Source organism: Malaclemys terrapin, chromosome 9 (genome assembly GCF_027887155.1).
Source record: "Malaclemys terrapin pileata isolate rMalTer1 chromosome 9, rMalTer1.hap1, whole genome shotgun sequence".
NCBI lineage: Eukaryota > Metazoa > Chordata > Testudines > Emydidae > Malaclemys > Malaclemys terrapin.
The window spans coordinates 36,070,618-36,092,110 of record NC_071513.1 but is presented as its reverse complement, the minus strand read 5'-3'; the positions used below and the strand labels follow the sequence as shown (position 1 = coordinate 36,092,110).

The following is a 21,493-nucleotide window of genomic DNA, read 5'->3' as shown; positions in this document are numbered from 1 at the left end:
GAGGTGCTTTTATTATGTTGGCATACCAGGGGAGTTACTTTGGCAGAGGAGCATTTCAGTGTGTAGACCTCCAATGTTTTGTATAGTGTAGAAAGGCCTTAGTATTGCTGGAACTTTCCTCTGATGTCAACAGTGGACAACATTCACTGACTGTCGAACAGATGAAAAGAAACTTCGCCAGTTGAGCCTTCTCTGCCTGCTGAGTCAATAGGATGAAATTCAGTAAGGACAAATGCAAAGTACTCCACTTAAGAAGGAACAATCAGTTGCACACATACAAAATGGGAAATGACTGCCTAAGAAGGAGTACTTCAGAAAGGGATCTTGGGGTCATAGTGGACCACAAGCTAAATATGAGTCAACAGTGTAACACTGTTGCAAAAAAGCAAACATCATTCTGGGATGTATTAGCAGGAATGTTGTAAGCAAGATACAAGAAGTAATTATTTCCCTCTACTCTGCGCTGTTTAGGTCTCAACTGGAGTATTGTGTCCAGTTCTTGCCACATTGCAAGAAAGATGTAGACAAATTGAAGAAAGTTCAGAGAAGAGCAATAAAAATGATGAAAAGTCTAGAAAACATGACCTATGAGGGAAGATTGAAAAAATTGGGATTGTTTAGTCTGGCAAAGAGAAGACAAAGGGGACATAACAGTCTTAAAGTACATAAAAGTTGTTACAAGGAGGAGGGAGAAAAATTCTTCTTCTTAACCTCTGAGGATAGGACAAGAAGCAATGGGCTTAAATTGCAGCAAGGGAGTTTTAAGCTGGACATTAGGAAAAACTTTCTGTCAGGGTGGTTAAGCGCTAGAATAAATTGCCTAGAGAGGTTGTGGAATCTCCATCATTGGATATTTTTAAGAGCAGGTTAGACAAACACCCGTCAAGGATGGTCTAGATCAGGGATCTCAGACTCAAATCACCACGAGGGCCACATGAGGACTAGTACATTGGCTCGAGGGCTGCATCACTGACACCTTTTCATATAAAAATACAACCCCCCCATGAAACGACCCTGGCCCCGTCCCCACTCCATCCCTTCCATGAGGCCCCACCTCTTCCCACCCAAGGAGGCAGGGGGGACCTGGGGAGCTTGGCGGGCCGCAGCAAATAAGTCCGCGGGCGACGTGTTTGAGACCCCTGGTCTAGATAATACTTAGTCATGCCATGAATGCAGGGGACTAGGCTAGATGACTTCTCAAGGTTCCTATGATTCTATGATAATCAAACATCCTAGGTGAAGATTTCCTGTTTAAAAGCAACGTTTAGGCATTTAGGAATTTTAACTTTTTTTTCAAGTTGTTTGGTATGTTGCTATAAATAAAAGTTTAAATAGATTTACATAATCCTTAAGATTTATTATTTTCCCCTACAAAACTGGGTTTAGATTATATCATTTAAACACTGGTACAAAGAGTATTCTTTCATTTACAATTTTTTTAAGGCAGTGCACTGAGTAATATTCTAAGTGAATATTACTATTTTGTCTCAGAATCCAGCTTAGACCTAAAAGGTTATGAATGTCCATCATCTGCAATGTCTAAAACTTCAGAGTCATCTGCTGGTACCACCATCAGTGCTGTAACTAAAACATGCACCAAAAGATTTACTTCATCATCCAGTAAAGTCATCAATGAGTTTGTAATCAGGACCAACAAATTCCAGCTAGACGCCACAGATTAAAAGATTGCTCAGTTCATTTATGCAACAAATTCCCCCTTTCATCTTGTTCAGACAACATTTTATTCACATGGTTCAATTATTATAACCAGGCTCCTCTCCACCAAGCAGAGCAGCCATTGCCAGAAGGCAATGAGGTGGCTCCCTTATAATGTTGTTTGGTAGCCACCTGCTTTGTACACTGCTTTCAGAAAGAGCAGCCAGTTGGAACTAGCTGGGGAGGGCTTGGAATCAGGGTGGACCAGCAGCCCCCCATCAGCTCCCCACTCCCCTAAGTTCCCTGTGCAGCAGCCGCCCAGCAGGCTATCAGTTGCTGGCAGTTCAGCTGTCCCTCCCCCACTGCCATGTGCTGCTCCTGCCCTCTGCCTTGTAGCTGCTCCCCGGAGCCTCCTGCTTGCTGTGTGTGTGCGAGGGGAGCTAATGTCGGGGTGTCCCCCCTCCCACCTGCTTCTGCCCCCCGTTTACCCATCTCCATAGAGTGGCACGGGGGAACATGACAGGGCTCAGGACGGAGGGAGATTGCTGGCAGCAATAGGGTTACCATACGTCCGGTTTTTCCCAGACATGTCCGGCTTTTCAGCAATCAAACCCCCGTCCGGGGGGAATTGCCGAAAAGCCACACATGTCCGGGAAAATGCCGGCCGGCACTTCCTCTCCCCCTGCGGCTCTGCTCCACTCCTCCCCTCTCAGACTTACAGAGCCGAGCTGCCCGAGCCAGCGCTACCGGCTTCGGGCAGCCCCCCCCGCCTCTGGACCCCGAGCCCCCGGCCAGGCACTTCTCCTACCCGGCTCCAGCTGAGCTGCTCCCCGCGGTGCAAGGTCCGGAGGCAGGGGGGGGGCTGCCCAAAGCCGGTAGCGCTGGCTCAGGCAGCTCGGCTCTGTAAGTCTGAGAGGGGAGGAGCCAAGCAGCTCAGCTGGAGCCGGGGAAGGGAAGTGCCCAGCCAGCTCTGGGTCCTGAGGCAGGGGAGGGCTGCCCGAATCCGGCAGCTCGGCTCTTACAGTCTGAGAGGGGAGGAGCAGCTCAGCTGGAGCCCAGGTAGGAGAAGTGGGGTCCGGAGGCAGGGGGGGGCTGCCCGAAGCCAGCAGCTCAGCTCTTACAGTCTGAGAGGGGAGGAGCAGAGCAGCTGGAGCCCAGCTAGGAGAAGTGCCCTGCCGGAGGCTGCCTGAAGCCGGTAGCACTAGGGCAGCTCGGCTCTTAAACTGAAGAGTCAGGGAGCAGCAGCAGTCGCCGGAGCCTGCTCTAAGGTAAGCCAGGGATGCCAGCAAAGCTGGGAGTACCATGCGCCGCTGATTGCACAGGTGGGGAGCAGCGCTGGGGAAGCTGCTCCGGGGAGTCGCCAAAAAGCACTGACTGTGGTGGGGGAGGAGGGGAGGGCAGTGTGAAAAAGGCAGGAGTGTGCAGAGGGATCAGAGCTCTGGCTGCGATGGGCATCGGGCTGCCTTGCCTGCAAGTGGATCAGAGCTCCTGGGGCTGGGGTGTGCTGTATGGCACTCAGCTCCACATTTGTGATGAGACACAGCAGTGTGGTGGATCACTGTGAAATACCTGCCCAATCAGAGCTGTGGGGGCAGGACTTGCAGGGGCTGGCTCCGACAGCTCCCATTGGAGCTTTTCCCAGCCAATGGGAGCCACTGAGCTGCCCCTGATCCTAGGAGCAAACACAATGCCAAAACGAAAGTACAAAGTTCACTACATATAAAGAATTACGTTTTAGAATTAAAGAATTAAATAGCTCAAAATGTCCGGGATTTTACCGGGCAGGGAGGAGAACTGGGTGCTCCAAGGCATCTGGGGAGCTGGGAAACAGAACAGTGTGAGCTGCGTGTCCTGACTGCTCCCAAAAACTGAGCGCCGGGGCAGATCTTCCACTGAGCAGCTTCATTAAAGTCATGGGAGTCTATACTAGTGGAGTGCCTGACTTTAGAATTGGTGCAGCTGTTTCGTGTGGCTGGGAGGGAGGAGGGGGAATGTGGGGTGCTCAGGGGAGGGGGCGGAGACTTTGGGGAAGGGGTTGGAATGGGGGCAGGGAAGGGGCGGAGTTGGGCAGGGCCGGGGGCGGGGAAAGGGGTGGGACCGGGGGAGGGGCGGAGTTGGGGCGGGGCCGGGGCCCCGTGGAGTATCCTCTTTTTTCAATGTTCAAATATGGTAACCCTAGGTAGCAACTGCTGTCTCAACTTGATGATCTACTTAAAAAGGCAAGGTACTTAGAGTGGGGTCAGCATACTTAAAAGGGCAATGTGCATCTCTTTCTCTCTCTCTTTCACACACACACACACACACACACACACACATACATATATACAGGGTGTGTATCTGTCTGCGATGCTGTTTCCCCTCCCTCCTTTTGTGCTGCCTTGTAGAATGTGAGGCTACATTAACAACAAAGTGTTAACAGCTGAGCCCTCAAGGGTTCTAGTTCATCATTTAGCAATAAGGCATTCCCTGGGAAATATCCCACCCTCTGACTTCACCACCTCAACCAAGCTTCACAATCATCATTGCTGTGTACAGTATTAAATTGTTTAAAACTTATAGTGTGTGTGTGTGTGTATTATATATAGTCTTTTGTCTGGTGAAAATAAATTCCCTGGAACTTAACCCCCCCATTTACATTAATTCTTATGGGGAAATTGGATTTGTTTAACATCGTTTCACTTAAAGTCACTTTTTCAGGAACATAACTATAACGTTAAGTGAGAAGTTACTGTATATACTACATGTATGGCCCTGAGGATGTTGCGTGGGCTGCATGTGCCTGCAGGCTGCAGTTTGAGGACCACTAAAATAGGGCTCCTACTGATGTAACTTGCCCATTACACCGACTTAACTCCACCTCAACGAGAGGCATAATGCTTAAGTCGATGTAATTAGGCCAGTGTAATGTCAGTATAGATACTGTATTACTTACGTCGACAGTTACTGCCTTTCAGAAGCTGACCCTCAATGCCCCACGCTGACAGTTACTGGTGAGGACACACACTGCTGACACGAGGAACGTAGAGTGAATATGCAAAAGCACTGTGTAGCCTAATTCTGAAACAAAAAGCTTATTACCTTCTAATCAAATTAATTGGCATTTTACTGTAAGTTAATGTCATCTTGATCATTCTAAAAGACTCCAGCCAAACATTTTATGTATGTTTATATTTCTTCATTTGTGTACTAATCATTTAATGTGATTTGTAAACCAAGTTGAGATATGGATTCTTCCCCAAAGAGCTTACAAATCTAAACTGACTAGACAAACATACAGAAATTAACTTCGAATGGATGGGGGAGGAGGGAAAGGAGGAGGGAAGAAAGTGGTTCACATTCATTAAACCTCCTACCCCAGAAAAAAGATGCACAGCCATTAAGCTGCTTGAAGAGTTGGCCTGCTGCCTACCTAGCATAAATCCATTTTAAAATTACACCGTTAGTGCGTTTTATTTTTTTAACTTATCTTTCTTTTGTAGCTGTTCAGTCTTCAATAACCTTCACACTTCAATGCTAGATTAACATGGTTAAAAAAATATTTTTTTTTTTGTTTGTTTTTTTGAGGAGTCAGTGCTTCACATTTGAATTAATTTATCTCAGTTAAGTAATTTCTTTTTAAATTTGACCTAAATACTAAAGGCTAGGCCTACTGAAGATCATAACATCTTACTCTTATCATTCTAATAAATTAGGGCTTTAAAATGTTTTTGAACAATTATTCTGGGATTTGTCAAATGCACAACCATGAAGTTACATGAGATTAAATGTATGTGTAGATGGTTTTCAGGTGCTCTCTCAAATTGTGTTTACCTGCTAAATAAAAATACTTAAAAAAGAGTGTTGATGAATATCACTGGCAGAAGGGAGGTGAGGCAAGCACAAAAAACATTGTCAGACCTGCATGGTCACGTGCCACTGTAAACATAGAATCATGTACTTAAGTCCTAATGTAAGCAGAACAACAATGAAATTCCACCATAAGACAAGTATGGGCAAGGGCGCAACTTCTCAGAGACAGGTACACGCACACAGGTGCAGCTAGCCCCATAATTAAGACACATGACATTTGGCAACTAGATTTGTTCAGTTATGTACGGGCTACGTGGCTTTTCACCTGTAATTAAGTACTGGGAATTGATCCAAAAGCTATTTAGTGACCATTTTATAACGAGTTCTCAATCCATTTCCTGGACAGCAAAAGGGGGTAAATTAGTCTTTCACCCCAGTTTTCATCATCATAGTTAGAGAAAACTAGCTCAACAATGTTCAGAAGCAGTTCTCCAGTGCCAGTGCCAAACCAGTTATATGGACAGATGGCTTCCCCTCTCTCCAGTGTTACCCATCTGGCACCTTTCATAAGCACTCAATTCACTTAAGGTAAACTAAGTAGGCATCTCAAATTGGTTTTCAGTCTATTAGGATGCACTTCTAATTTACTGACATTCAACCAAAGAGACTTGGACGGCAGAGTTTTTAGATTAATGTTTTCTAATCAACCCATGTCTGCAGCAACTGACAATTGTCGCTGATGCAATCAATCGATTACCAGATTTCCCCATCTTACTTTGAAAAAGATAAAATTTTCTTCCAAAATGTAATCATGAAAGCATGCACTGATGGCAGCTGGTCTGTTTTTATCTTCAGTGTAAATCCAAAAAAAATACTATACTATTGTACATTCTGTAGATGTTACATCTGGCACCATTAATTTTTTGTATATTCATTTATATACTTAACCTGGATAACAAGTATAGAAGGAACAGTGATTTTATGTATTTTGAATGCTCATGTATTTTGAGCATTTGCATTGCTGAATATTGCTGTTAAGTGAAATAGTTTGTTGCTGTACAGGGGTGGGCAAACTTTTGGGCCCAGGGCCACATCTGGGTGGGGAAATTGGATGCAGGGCCGGGGCAGGGGGTTGGGGTGTAGGAGGGAATACGGGGTGTGGGAAGGGGTGCGGCATGCAGGAAGGGACTCAGGGCAAGGGATTGGGGCAGAGGAGGGGTGCAGAGTGTATGAGGGGGCTCATGGAAGGGGGTTGGGGTGCAGGAGGGCTGCAGGGTATGGCAGGGGGCTCAGGGCAGGGGTTGGGGTGCACAGGGGTGCAGTGCAGCAGGGAGCTCAGGACAGGGGGTTGGGGTGCTGGAGGGGTGCAGGGTGCAGCAGGGAACTCAGGGCAGGGGGTTAGGGTGCATGAGGGGGCTCAGGGAAGGGAGTTGGGGGGCAGGGTGGAGGAGGGGTTTGGGATCTGGCCCGGCACCACTTACCTAAAGCGGCTCCGGGGTGGCATAACTGCACTCAGACAAAACAATGCAAAACTTTAGCGCCTACAAGTACACTCAGTCCTACTTCTCATGCAGCCAATCACTAAGACAAACAAGTATGTTTACATTTACAGGAGATAATGCTGCCCACTTCTTATTTACAATGTCACCAGAAAGTGGGAATGGGTATTCACATAGGACTTTTGTAGCCGGCATCGCAAGGTATCTACATGCCAGATATGCTAAACATTTGTAGGTCCCTTCATGCTTTGGCCACCATTCCAGAGGACATGCTTCCATGCTGATGACACTAATTAAAACAATAATGCATCAATTAAATTTGTGACTGAATTCCTGACTGAGAAAGTTTCAGCACTGTAAAGTGGAAGTGTAGACAAGGCCTTAGTGATTGGCTAAATGAGAAGTAGGACTGAATGAACTTGTAGACTCTAAAGTTTTGCATTGTTTTGTTTTTGAGTGCAGTTATTTTTGTACATAATTCTACATTTTAGTATAAAGAGATAGTACTACAGTACTTTTGTTTTCTAAAGTGCAAATATTTGTAAAAAAATATAAAGTAAGCACTGTACACTTTGTATTCTGTGTTGTAATTGAAATCAATATATTTGAAAATGTGGAAAACATCCAAAAATATTTAACTAAATGGTATTCTATTATTGTTTAAACAGTGCGATTAATCGCAATTAATTTTTTTTAATTGCTTGACAGCCCTACTTTTAAAATTTTTCCTATTTTTCAACTGCAATCAACATGTATGAAACTAATGTGGTTTGTGAAAGTATTGTTTCTTTTTTTATAGCTATTCCCAGTTGTCTCACTGCGTGTCCTAAAGTAAACACACAAGCCGGACAACTCATTCAACAAAACACACTTTTTACACAGTTACCAAAAAACAGAATTCTATGAACTATTATGTTATACTTTTTTCACTTGGCTTCCCTTATACAACTTGAAGTATAAGAGCAACTCCCTTCCCCCGCACCCCCAAGCCCCTATTCACAGCCACCATCTGATTTAAGTAGATTTATTTGTATGTAGTGACAATATTATAGTTGCCTATAGTTTCACAGTTCCCCAATACCTTCACGCTACCGCTGTGAGAGGACAATACTAATCCAATGCAACTTCAGACTTTTCACACCCAAAAAAATATTACTTATGCACAAATTGCTAAAGAGGACAGAAAGAATAATTAAGTCCACGCACTGCAACTGTCTGTGCGTCTCAAAGCCTTCCCTGGCACTGCAAGTTATCATTGCTTTTAAAGTTTAAAATAAAAAACCCAGTGAAAGTAAAATATTTATATTTATGTATGTAAAATTTATATTTTATATGTAATTTAGACCAAGTAAATTTACATATCATTGTGTCCTATTAATCTTCGCCAAGATTATCCAATTTGACTAGCAATTGTGGGTTGTCGACTCTAGATTTCTCTCTTGGAGGGGCCTGATTTTGTAGAGGATGGAGGTTAACTTTCTAAAAGTGTCTACAACCTCCTGAGATGACAGTTACATAAAAGGTTAGTAACCAACCACTGCACTACAGCTTCACAAAATTTCTAAGCAGCAAAATAAGATGAAGGTTTATTTACTTATTAGAAGACTGCAAATGAAGAAAGCATCTTAAGAAATTTGCACATTCTGCTATTTTATTTCATACAGATGAGCAGGAACAGAAGATTTGATTCCAATGCAGTACACAAGTTTAAGTTGATCCAAAGTTTGATTACAAGTCTATCTGCAATGTTAGCAATTGTTACACAAACACTAAAAAATTTCTTGATCGCCAACTTTCACATGAAAATAAGATTCTGAAGATAATCATATTCTCCAGATTTCCCTAAGACGTGCTCCAAAGGATGAGTATCTGCGATCTGAAGAAAAGTCATCAAGAGGAAAATGCCTAGATAAACTCCTAACTTAAACAGAACTTGCATAGAATACATGCAAGACTGCAAGAAAGCACTCATTCATTTTACTCATCTCATAACTGTCAAGCAGCTTGTGGTTGGAAATCTGAAGAATAATGATGAATAATCAAGTGAAAACTTGTCAGTTGCACATGAGAAAAGCAGACTGGTCAGTAACTTACTAAGAACTAGCATTCACTTTTAAGAGTCACAGAGCAAGTGCAGCTTTGTCTATTTTAATTGATGATATGTCTCAATGCTAGACAGTCTTACACATCTATGCATTGTGAACAGGCATGTTAAAGCCATGGAGATGGATAGCCAGGTTTAACTGTAGTTTTGGTTCTAGATACTGACTGCACCACAACTAAAGGGGGGCAGAATCTTTCTGGGCTTACCCAAAGGAGGCCAGCTCTGCTTTGTGGTTGGGGGGAGGGGGGGGGAGGGGGGGGGAGAGAAAGAAGGCCACAAACTGCTATAAAAGGTCAGCTTTGCAGCAACGACTCACACACCCCCCACCCCAGGAATGTGCCCTGGGTGGGGCAAGTCTCTCTGTCCAGACAGCAAGGAAGCCAGCATCCACCCTCCCTCCCCTAGTGGAGATGAATGGCATGCTGGGTTAGGATCTGCTGTGAGCATTACATTAGTCACCCTTTTTAAAGGAGGGCTGTGAATGAATTTTTCCCATAAGAATTGGCTTTGGTGGAGTATGGTTTTTTTCGCCTTCCCCACAGCGGGTGTGAGGATGGACCTTTTCTGGTGAATAGAAAAGGTGGTAGGCCATATGTTGCAACTTATTTTGTAATATTGGGTGGATGTTCAGTGCAGGTACTCCATAAGGAGGGCAGCCAGTGACCAGATAAATGGCCTGGTAAAGGACTTAAAAGGAGGTACTGGATAAAGGAATAGAACGGGGGAGGGGGTTGGGGACTCCTATGATTGGTACGGCAATGAGCCAACCCCCTCCCCCTCATTCGCATAGCCCTCCTTAACCCTCTTACAAGGCTGGTGGATGGTAAGGTCCAAGCCATGGGTCAGCTGGGGGACCTGGATGGAAACAAGGGGGCTGGTGGAAGCCCCGGAAAATTGATTTGAATAAGCATGGATTTGCCTGCACTGTACACTTTATCTGCCAGGTAGTCCAAGACATCTATATAATAAAGTTGCAGCCTAATTAAAACCAATAACAAGTCTCCTGTCCTTCTTGCGGTATACCCAGACAAATGATGCTTGGGTCAAAGTATAACAACATGCTTCAAAATATTGAATTTTAACAATTAGCTATACTCCTTACTAGTGATAAAAATGGTGAGAATAGTTTATCATTGCCACTGCACAATCAGATCCCCCTAAGATTGCAAAGGCTGACCAATTTGTCAATGGCTTTTCACATACCAAAACTAGAAACAAATGTAACTGCATCTCAAACTTTAGGAAACTGTTTGAAAATACACACCTATCAACTACTTATTTTAGCCATAAATAGGCTTCAAAGCATTCCAAACAACTGTTTTAATTACACCGCTAGATGTAACACCTTAGGAACAAGGGGGAATTACCTTAAGAGGCAGGGTTTTCTTTCATGTATATCCAACCCTGCTCAGTTTTTGTCATCAGAAGAGATCCAAGTTTGAAAGGGTATGGCTACAAGCCTTGTGAAACAGTATCAGAGACAATGTATTTTGTTTTATACTGCCCAACCTACTTAAAATGTCCTGAAAAAGCTCCCAATTGCAACCCATTACTTTCTCTTGCAAAATGTTCAAGAGCAACTCGCTAACATCTCTGCTCCTCTTCCTCTGTCCAACACTGATCCATTTCTGCTTTGATGACTTCTTATACTTGCAAGCAATAGAACTATCACTAGTTAAGCAAGACCTAGGAGAGCATGCAGAGAGAGCACTCTCTCATCACAGGAACAATGTGGAGTGAACAGGAAGGGAAACTAAAACACGACTAAGGAGATGAGAGAGAATGATGAGTGAAACTACTCCAATATGGACTTTTGGATTATGTAGTCCAGTACCTTAGTATTAAATGCGGCTAGTATTAAATGCATTTAAAAATGTTAATAACAACCCACAGAGACAATAGTGTTGTAACATACTCCTATGTAAATTATCTTCCTAACTTCAAGCCATTTGCTTCCATCTCCAAGCATGAAGGATAAATGCTTTAGCTTTGTTTGTCCAACAATAGATTTTTATCCATAAAATTAGGGAATAATCAGCATCCTATGGAATTCTTAGCATCAATAGCACTTCCTGATACCAAGTGCCTCAGATTAGTTAGGCTTTATGCAAGAAGTTATTAGCAGTTTGATATTTTTAAAATTTTAGTTAAACAAGCCCTCAAAAGATAAGGCACAAATCAAGTTGCTCTCCTCAACTGTAGGTGAGCCTTAAGTTCCAAGTCTTCTGTCCTTCACTTCAGTAAAATATCTAACTCCTTATATTTGGCTTGTGCCAGTCGACTCTGGCTAGTGGAACTGTTTCATTGCTGTGTTGACTTCCGGGCCCAAACCCTGGGACCCTCCCATATCACAGGGTCCCAGAGCTCAAGCTGCACCCCAAGGCCGGAAGTCTATGCAGCAATGAAACAGCCCCACAGCCCAAGCCCTGTGAGCTCAAGTTGACTGGCATGGGCCAGACATGTATTTCTAGTTGCTGTGTAGACATCTAAGAGGCCTCAGGTGCACCAGTGCTAAACTGCTCCTGCTGAGAGGGTCAAAACATTTGAGTAAGTTAACGTTTATGGTATTAAGACACACCTGAGCTATGTCAACCACAGGTTCATAGATTCTAGGACTGGAAGGGACCTTGAGAGGTCATCGAGTCCGCATGGCAGGACCAAATACTGCCTAGACCATCCCTAATAGACATTTATCTAACCTACTCTTAAATATCTCCAGAGATGGTGATTCCACAACCTCCCTAGGCAATTTGTTCCAGTGTTTAACCACCCTGACAGTTAGGAACTTTTTCCTAATGTCCAACCTAGACCTCCCTTGCTGCAGTTTAAACCCATTGTTTCTGGTTCTATCCTTAGAGGCTAAGGTGAACAAGTTTTCTCCCTCCTCCTTATGACACCCTTTTAGATACCTGAAAACTGCTATCATGTCCCCTCTCAATCTTCTCTTTTCCAAACTAAACAAACCCAATTCTTTCAGCCTTCCTTCATAGGTCATGTTCTCAAGACCTTTAATCATTCTTGTTGCTCTTCTTTGGACCCTTTCCAATTTCTCCACATCTTTTTTAAAATGCGGCGCCCAGAACTGGACACAATACTCCAGCTGAGGCCTAACCAGAGCAGAGTAGAGCGGAAGAATGACTTCTCGTGTCTTGCTCACAACAACCTGTTAATACATCCCAGAATTATGTTTGCTTTTTTTGCAACAGCATCACACTGTTGACTCATATTTAGCTTGTGGTCCACTATAACCCCTAGATCCCTTTCTGCCGTACTCCTTCCTAGACAGTCTCTTCCCATTCTGTATGTGTGAAATTGATTTTTCCTTCCTAAGTGGAGCACTTTGCATTTGTCTTTGTTAAACTTCATCCTGTTTACCTCAGACCATTTCTCCAGTTTGTCCAGATCATTTTGAATTATGACCCTGTCCTCCAAAGTAGTTGCAATCCCTCCCAGTTTGGTATCATCCGCAAACTTAATAAGCGTACTTTCTATGCCAATATCTAAGTCGTTGATGAAGATATTGAACAGAGCCGGTCCCATAACAGACCCCTGCGGTACCCCACTCGTTACGCCTTTCCAGCAGGATTGGGAACCATTAATAATAACTCTCTGAGTACGGTTATCCAGCCAGTTATGCACCCACCTTATAGTAGCCCCATCTAAATTGTATTTGCCTAATTTATCGATAAGAATATCATGCGAGACCGTATCAAATGCCTTACTAAAGTCTAGGTATACCACATCCACCGCTTCACCCTTATCCACAAGGCTCGTTATCCTATCAAAGAAAGCTATCAGATTGGTTTGACATGATTTGTTCTTCAGAAATCCATGCTGGCTATTCCATATCACCTTACCACCTTCCAAGTGTTTGCAGATGATTTCCTTAATTACTTGCTCCATTATCTTCCCTGGCACAGAAGTTAAATTAAATGGTCTGTAGTTTCTTGGGTTGTTTTTATTTCCCTTTTTATAGATGGGCACTATATTTGCCCTTTTCCAGTCTTCTGGAATCTCTCCCATCTCCCATGACTTTCCAAAGATAATAGCTAGAGGCTCAGATACCTCCTCTATTAGCTCCTTGAGTATTCTAGGATGCATTTCATCAGGCCCGGGTGACTTGCAGACATCTAACTTTTCTAAGTGATTTTTAACTTGTTCTTTTTTTATTTTATCCGCTAAACCTACCCCCTTCCTATTAGTATTCACTATGTTAGGCATTCCTTCAGACTTCTCGGTGAAGACCGAAACAAAGAAGTCATTAAGCATCTCTGCCATTTCCAAGTTTCCTGTTACTGTTTCTCCCTCTTCACTAAGCAGTGGGCCTACCCTGTCTTTGGTCTTCCTCTTGCTTCCTGATGCAGACATACAGTATTATGTTTGCTCTGTAGACAATATCTTTGAGCATCCATTACAAAGGCTTTAACCCTACTTGTTTAAATGAAGTTGGTCAATTGAGATACTGTGCTCTAGATTTCTTTTTCATAATATCATTTATTGTGTCAAGAAACAGTTCTCTCAAATATGCCTGTATGTCACATTCAGCCAATAAACATTTCGATAGCTGCAGTCACCCTTTGATATTTTAGTCAATAGTTGCTTATCTCAAAAGAGTGTACTTCACTACCAGATGCAAAAAACTCTGCTTTTGTAGTTGCATCATAGCATTACTCAACTGTGAAGTCAACATTAGGAACAACAAATCTGTTTAGCACTACTTATTTTTAAACAATAAGCTATACTATTTTAAATGTAGACAGGTCAGAAAGTGAAAAGCCTTTTTAGTGCCAATGTATACATACTTGGGTGCTTCTATTCTTAATTTTCACAATATAACATGTGAAATTATGTTCCTTTTTAACTTTAAGTTTTAGACAGTGAAGCCAGTAATATATTTTCTTCAATTAAGGTGCCAATTTGTATTCCATAGTCACATTTTCTTTCTAAGTTTCTCTCTGTTTCAAATTATGAAGAAACTGACTATATAGAACCAGGGAGACTATAGACAAAATACTTTCACACACAGGGTTTTTTGAAGTTGTTTTGGTTTTTTTGTTGTAACTCTCACAAGCTTAGGTAAGAGTCAGACCTGAGGGATAGCTCAGGAGTTTGAGTATTGACCTGCTAAACTCAGGGTTATGAGTTCAATCCTTGAGGGGGCCATTTAGAGACCTGGGGCAAAAATCTGTCAGGGATGGAACTTGGTTGCCAACTGTGGGGCACAACAGGGCATGGGTCAGCCTCCACAGAGGGCGGGAAGGGAGTGCCACCCAGCACCCCCCCGCCCGCAGTTCTACTCAGACCATGGCCACTTTCCCAGCTGCAGCTCTGCTCTCAGCATGGCTCAGCTCCTGACCGTGGCCCCACTTGTAACGCTGGCTCCCAGCCCCTGGAGGGCACAGATGATGTAAGGGGAGGCACAACCAAAAAGTTTGGGGACCACTGCTCTAAATCATAGTCACAAACAAAACAGAGCCACAAACCAATTTACCTAGTACATGCACAACAGTGAAATTCCAAGGGTGAATTTCATAGCAATTTGATATGCCAGTCACGCAGATTAAATTACCTCAGATTTGTTGCTGAGTAGTCCACCTCATCTGGGACCATGTCTTACATCCACACCCAAGCACATTTTTAAAGCAGCTCCCATAAAGCTAATTCTTCCCTAAAGGTAGAACTCACCAGCAACTCTGGAGATGGTGGCACTGATCTGATACATATGATAAATTCTGAGGAAAGTTTGGAAGAGGATTTTTGTACAATTGCCAAGTGCAGACTCCAGCATTTGTCATGCAACACAGTTCTCTTCCATGCCTACGAAGGACCAGGATGTTACTCCTTAATCCAGTTATTATATGAATAGTTAATCAGATCATGTTTAGAGTTTCCCCCTGCTGCCCCCAGTACATACTTTCTCTCCCTCTTAAAGTGCTGTTGAGCTCAAGGTCCTGTAATATGGAAGCCTAGACTTACAGATTTAAGTCAAATTTCAAGTTTATAGAATGGCATTGTGGAGGTAAACAGTTTTCCTACAAAGTATTGCCATATACAAAATACACTGTAAGATGCTGAGGCCCAATGAGTCTTTATTGGCATTAGTTGGGGATGACTTGCATAACTTACTCAATTTGGCAGATCCTGAGTAACCCAAGTATGCCAAAAAAAACAACTATACCAAACTATCATGTATACACACAATAATTTAATTTCAGACAACTCAAAAGTCATAGGTAGAAGTACAGTGGAATTCCCCTCCCCTCCTTTAAATATTCCATTACCCTTATTACCTGTACAAAGACAAGGAAGTTAAGATTAAGGTGCATGAGAAACAACTCATTTGAAGCTCAGGGGATTGAATCCACTGAGGCAAGCAGCTCCTCTCAGCTACAGTTTAAACGAACAAAATTTAACAAGCTCACTTCTAAATTATGGAGCAACTCTCCAGCTGAGCACAGCTTAATTTCCCCTTGGAAGGTCTGAGCCACCACAGCAGCCACCTGTGACAAGTTGCCTTTTTACCCTACAACCCCACCCCGAGCTCGGTGTATATCAAGCATTCTATACCCCCACCACCACCCCTGCAACAACAGGATGCTAATTCCCAAACAAAGCTACAAAGGTTGAAAGCCAATATGCATTTTTTTAATATTGCTAGTTTTATAAGAATGAGGTTTAGTACCTGATCCTGCAAACCTAAGTACCGGAGTAATTTTAGGCATTGAGCAGTTCCACTGAGTGCAAAAGGTCTAAAAACAAACATATGGTTCTCACTGGCAAAGGAGTGAGAGAGAAAGGTGCCTTTGAAATAATATGTCTTGTTTCATGGAAGTAAATCTACCTACCACTGGCAAATACCTGGGATTTTCTCCACACAAATCTGAGTCTGGGAATAGTCTTGCCGATTAGACAAACTACAGGGAACAAGCAATACTGAACTATCTGTCTCCATCATGAAGTAATGTTCCTAAAACGCATTTAAATCTCTCCCTTATGGTGAAGCTAGCCACTATTTCCTAGTTCTGGACTCCCATAACACCTGCTGGCATCAAATTTCAACATGTATTGCCTTACAAATTTTTTTTAGCATAAATATAATGAGAATTGAACAGTATAGCCCCCTTATCACTAACAAGTGGGAAGACAAACTGGTAAATTCATCTAGCAGTCTCCTAGTTGCCAGTATAGGGATCTGTTAAAATTTAGCTTTTTACAAGTGCCCATTCCACCTCTTCATGGGGAACCCAACCACAAAAGCATAGAGGTAATGCCTGAAATAAGTAAATGCAGTTACTTTAAGAAACCAGTTAAGTTCCACTGTGCAAGATGAACAAGACTTAAAAAATGCGTAGTTGCTGAAAAGTTAGATTAATACATTCTGAGTCTTCAAGTTAGCCACTGAACCCCAATGGTGACTTTAAAATTACTAATTATTTTCACATTTAGAAGGCACTTTATGAAGTGCATTGGCTGCATATATCTACTTCTTGGTGTGTTGATTATCAAAGAATCAGTAGTGTGGTCTTGATCCCAGAACAGGTGTAACACGGTCAAGGTTACTCCAGTGATTACTTAGTTCAGCCCTGGTGTGAGCACGTGAAGTCCCTTAAGCTGCCACACCACGGCTGAATTCAGACACCCCTGGAAAGAGGCAGCCCAAACGTGGTTTACAGACGGATTCGGGGCAGAACCCGTACTTGTGCTATGAGTCACGGGTCCTGTCTCGAGGGGGGAACCGTTCCTGAAGGAGCGATGTTTTAAAGTCAACATCACGCGCTCATCCCAGGGCCCTCCGCGCGCCCCGCGCCTCCTCTCTGGTTGCAACCGGGCGCTAGGGTTAGCGTGCAACAGCTGTCTCAGAGACCGGCAGGGCTTTTCCACGCACAATACCCAAGGCTTGAGGGGCACGCAAACCGCTCCGTAGGACCCGCCCAGCTCTCAAACCCTATTACCAACCGCCGGGGCGGCGGCAGCAGCAGGGACAGCACCAGGACGGGAAGACACCTAGAGCCGCACCGCGTGACTCCAGCCCCATGCCAGCCTCCCGCCACACGCCCTCCAACCTCCTCCCACCGTGCCCGACACGTGCCCGCCCCCGCGGTGCCCTCAGCCCCGCAGCTCGCTCACCAGCTTGGTCTTGTTCCTGTTCTCCTCCTCCGCGGCGCGCCCGCTGCGCTTGAGGTTCGCCCTGCCGGAGCCCGGGGTGTCCTCGCCCCCGGCGCCTGGGGCCGCCTGGTTCTCCATCCTCCTGCCCTGAGCGACGGCCTCCTGTGCTGCGAGCGGCTTCTTCTTCTTCAGGGCCCCATAGGCGCTGCACACACCGCAGGGCAGACAGGCGGCTCCCCCGCAGGCTGGCTCCCTGCTGCTGCCTCCTCCTTCCCCCACCCGCTCCGGCCGGTAGGAGAGAGTCCACGGCACCCTTCTGGGCATGCGCCTACCCTGAAGGCTGGCCTAGTGAGCATGCGGCCAGCTCCCTGCGCATGCCCCTTACGAAAGTGAAGCTATGGCGAAGCTGCCGCCCTTACCTCGAGCTTCTCCGAGGCTCCCTTTCTCTGAAGTCCCGTAGCAGAACGGGAGGGGGAGGAGGGGCGGCGAGCAACAGATGCGATAGCAGCGGGGGAGGGGATCTAGCTGATCCGGAGCCTGCGGGTCACATCTGCTGACTGAGGGCGCGTAGGGAGCCAGCGTTTTTGCAGCTGGTGGCTGCTCCAGGGACACCCAGAGACCGCGAAATACCAGCCCCGCTTAGACCGAGCGATAGCTCTGCTTCGCTGCAAACTACAGCTCTGCCAGTGCATGCTTCCCAAGGTGGGAAAGCTATGCATCCGAAGAAGTGAGGTTTTTACTCACGAAAGCTTATGCCCAAATAAATCTGTTAGTCTTTAAGGTGCCACCAGACTCCTTGTTGTTTTTTTCAAGGTGGGAAAGTGCTTTACAGCTTCCCACAGTGTAACCAAACCACAGTTACAGTCTCACCCCAGGCAGCATCGGGTACACCGCCCCCCTCCCCAAATACATGGAAAAATTAATCTAATTCTCTCAGCTCCAGAGTCCTGCCTTAATCGAGGAGCTAAATACCCTCCCTAGATAACTTCGGAGACTTCCTGGTCAAGGAGCAGTTCCTCTCACCTAGCAAGTGTTCTCAATCCCCATGTTACTTTAATTTCAGTGAAACAACAAAGTTCTAAACAGAAACAAGCAATTGACATTTGCTCCCCAATATAAATATAAACAAACTCTGAATAAACTAACCGTACACTTCAATGTCCTTGTACCATTTTGTTTTGGAATTATACTGTAAACAATTATTTCCTCTCAAGGGTTTGCAGTCAAAATACTTACACTAAAACTGCAGGGGTAAGTGACTCCACTGGACTTAAAATGGTAAAATATTTTCCTCGTGTGGAACCTGAGAATCATGCTATATGTGTATAGTTAATCGTAGATTAGGTTCTTAAACCTGAGTTTTAATTTATGAGTAAGATTCAAAGTACTCCTTCATTTATTTTTAAAATTAGGGCATCCCTTTATCTGAGGTTTCTCTTCTAAATCTTTGACTGAAGTTTTCTATCTAGCATGCAGTTATTCAGTAGTACAGTTGGCAATACTGTTTCCTTCCCTTTCCCCACTATGCTTCCTTCTTAGTAAAGACGCTGTGTTTCCTATGAAATATGTTAACTTGACCTAGTTACTGGAAAGTGACGTTAACAGAAATATTTAGCTTTTAAGACATCCTGTATGTGTTCCAATCTATGCGGGTTCTAGGTTCCTCCTCTACCGTAAACATTGTCTAGTAGAATCTTAAATGTTTTAAATTATGGGGATTTCACCCTTTCTCCTATAAGATTGTTGCACAGTCTAATAGGGGATTTTCAAACTCCTTCTGCATAGAGCCTAAGTGCTGGTTGTACTTATCCTCAGTGTAGCTGGGTATAAATTTAGTACCACACACACTTCAATCCTCTCACAGATATCAATGGGAGACTTACACAAAGTTTTAATGTGGCATTTATGTAGTATATCAACATTTTCATTATGCAAATCCTGGATTTAGCATCACTCAGTAGAAGAATATGTTCAACATTAGGACTACTGTTATTTCTGCCCTTAGTTTTTCCTTTGCCAGCCTCCTTTTTCTGTTTCTCTCCCTCTTTCTTGTTTAGGTCCCATTCTGTCTCTCTCACACACACACTCTCTCTCTCTCTCTCACACACAACCACATACACACACCACTCTTGTCATGCATCCCCAATTCTCACTCTTCCCCAGGCTTTTCAATTTTACTTCTTTCCCCTTTCTATCTGCTAACCATTTAACTAAATACTTTTAAAGTGTCATCGTTCAGCTTTAGGGGTCACATTCCACTGAGATTACAGGGCCGTGGAAAGTTTACTTGATTTTTTTTTTTCAGGCTGTTTGCAGACTCAGGAAGATAAAATTGCATTGGTTTACACTGTGGTTGGCGAGATTTCCACAACCATGAAAGCTAGAACCCCATTCTTAAAACTGGAGTTTCAGATTCTGAACAATTTGGTAATACCATGCAGGCCTTGAAACAGGCCTGAAGGCTGACTAACACCCCCTGTCTAACCTATTTTATATGGGACATTTCTCCTAATTTTTAGCTTAAGTCTTTTTATTTATCTCATTTATTCTATTCATAACCCCTTTGTATTACTTCAAGTAACTTTTTCTTCTGTTACTTCAAGGATATTTTTCCATTTTAAGTTATCAAGGCAAGCTCCATGTACTTTAGAATTTGTAATTTTATAAAGTAATTTTGAATTTCATTACCAGTTTGGAAGCCGTGAAAAATAATTTCCAGCAATCATTTTTAACAATAGGCAAACAGCAGCACTTTCCAAATTATGCTGGGCTGAAGCATGAACACAATTTAAACAAGTGTTGTCAGCTTCAATTAAAATCAACAGCTCTTCTCTTTGGTCAGTCAGTAACCCTCCTCCCCACACACACCATTTTTACTTAACAGTTTGTCTGTTTAGGTATGTCTTAACCACAGGTGATCAGCACGGGGGTAGCTTAGCACAAGGGCAAGCATTTGCATAGCAAAACCCTATTCCCTTTACTGTACACTCAGTGTTTCTGCACTCACCAGGGTGTGTCTGTGGGCATATCCCAAGAGATTCTTTGCTGAGATAGTCTAAGATTCTTACATAGAATCATAGAAGATGAGGATTGGAAGAGACCTCAGGAGGTCATCTAGTCCAACCCCCTGCTCAAAGCAGGACCAACACCAACTTAAATCATCCCATCCAGGGCTTTGTCAAGCCGGGCCTGAAAAACCTCTAAGGATGGAGATTCCACCACCTCCCTAGGTAACCCATTCCAGTGCTTCACAACCCTCCTAGTGAAATAGCTTTTTCCTAATATTCAACCTAGACCTCTCCCACTGCAACTTGAGACCATTGCTCCTTGTTCTGTTATCTGCCACCACTGAGAACAGCCGAGCTCCATCCCCTTTGGAACCCCCCTTCAGTAGTTGAAGGCTGCTATCAAGTCCCCCCTCACTCTTCTCTTCTGCAGACTAAACAAGCCCCGTTCCCTCAGCCTCTCCTTGTAAATCATGTGCTGATCATTTTTGTTGCCCTCCGCTGGACTCTCTCCAATTTGTCCACATCCTTTCTGTAGTGGGGGGCCCCAAACTGGATGTAATACTCCAGATGTGGCCTCACCAGTGCCATATAGAGCGCAATAATCACTTCCCTCGATCTGCTGGCAATGCTCCTACTTTCCATTCACAGTGTCAATTGTGAGAGAACTTGGCTGTCCTTCTGGAGATGGAGGGGTGGAATTCTTAAAGGACATTTCAGGACTATCAGTGCTAGAGAGATTTTTCCTGCATCCGCACTGCAAATTGGATGGGTTGGATTCAGAGTTAAACCAGAGCTCAGACTCCAAGCTATACCCCCAGCCAACTATCTTAACCCAGGCTTAAAGCACCTCCAACCCCAGATCAAAGGATTTTCTGTGTGGATGGTAAGGCATTTGGGCTAAAACCCAGTAAAAGCCTTGGTTAACTGAGCAGTGAAGACATACCCTATATTTTTAGTAACAAAGTGCCCATAACTTAACACAAAACACCAGGTGCAATCACCCCACCGTCCAGTTTAGAGGGATTACTTCCTAGCTGTCCTAAGTTCCTATGCACAGATCTTAAGTGCTCCTGAAGCATTCTGTAGATCATTTTATGTATCTAAAACAATTTCAAGTGCTCTGGAACTTCATTTCACCACACACAGGCTTTACATTTGCCACAGAACTAGTCCTGTGGTATTACGGAAACCTTCTCTTGCCCAATTGAATGTTTATATTGGATTCATCTCCCTAAGATATAGAGCAGCAGGGACGGTATAAATAAAGATCCAAGGAAGGGACTGAATGAAACCATCATACATGGGGAGGCTCATAAAAGCTCTAGAGGAAG

General features: G+C 43.9%; 1 protein-coding gene across 5 annotated transcripts in view; it reads right to left on the bottom strand.

Annotated features, from left to right (window-relative positions):
* DIAPH2 (diaphanous related formin 2) overlaps positions 1–17,497 on the bottom strand; it is an 869,427-nt gene extending 851,930 nt beyond the window's left edge. For 3 of the 5 annotated variants that reach the window (XM_054038969.1, XM_054038972.1, XM_054038973.1), the window contains exon 1: positions 17,176–17,497. In XM_054038969.1, coding sequence (XP_053894944.1) covers positions 17,176–17,478 — 303 coding nt within the window. In that variant the 5' untranslated portion in view covers positions 17,479–17,497. The remainder of the gene's footprint in view (positions 1–17,175) is intronic. The other 2 variants (XM_054038970.1, XM_054038971.1) reach the window with 2 other exon arrangements.
* Between the last annotated feature and the right edge of the window lie 3,996 nt (positions 17,498–21,493).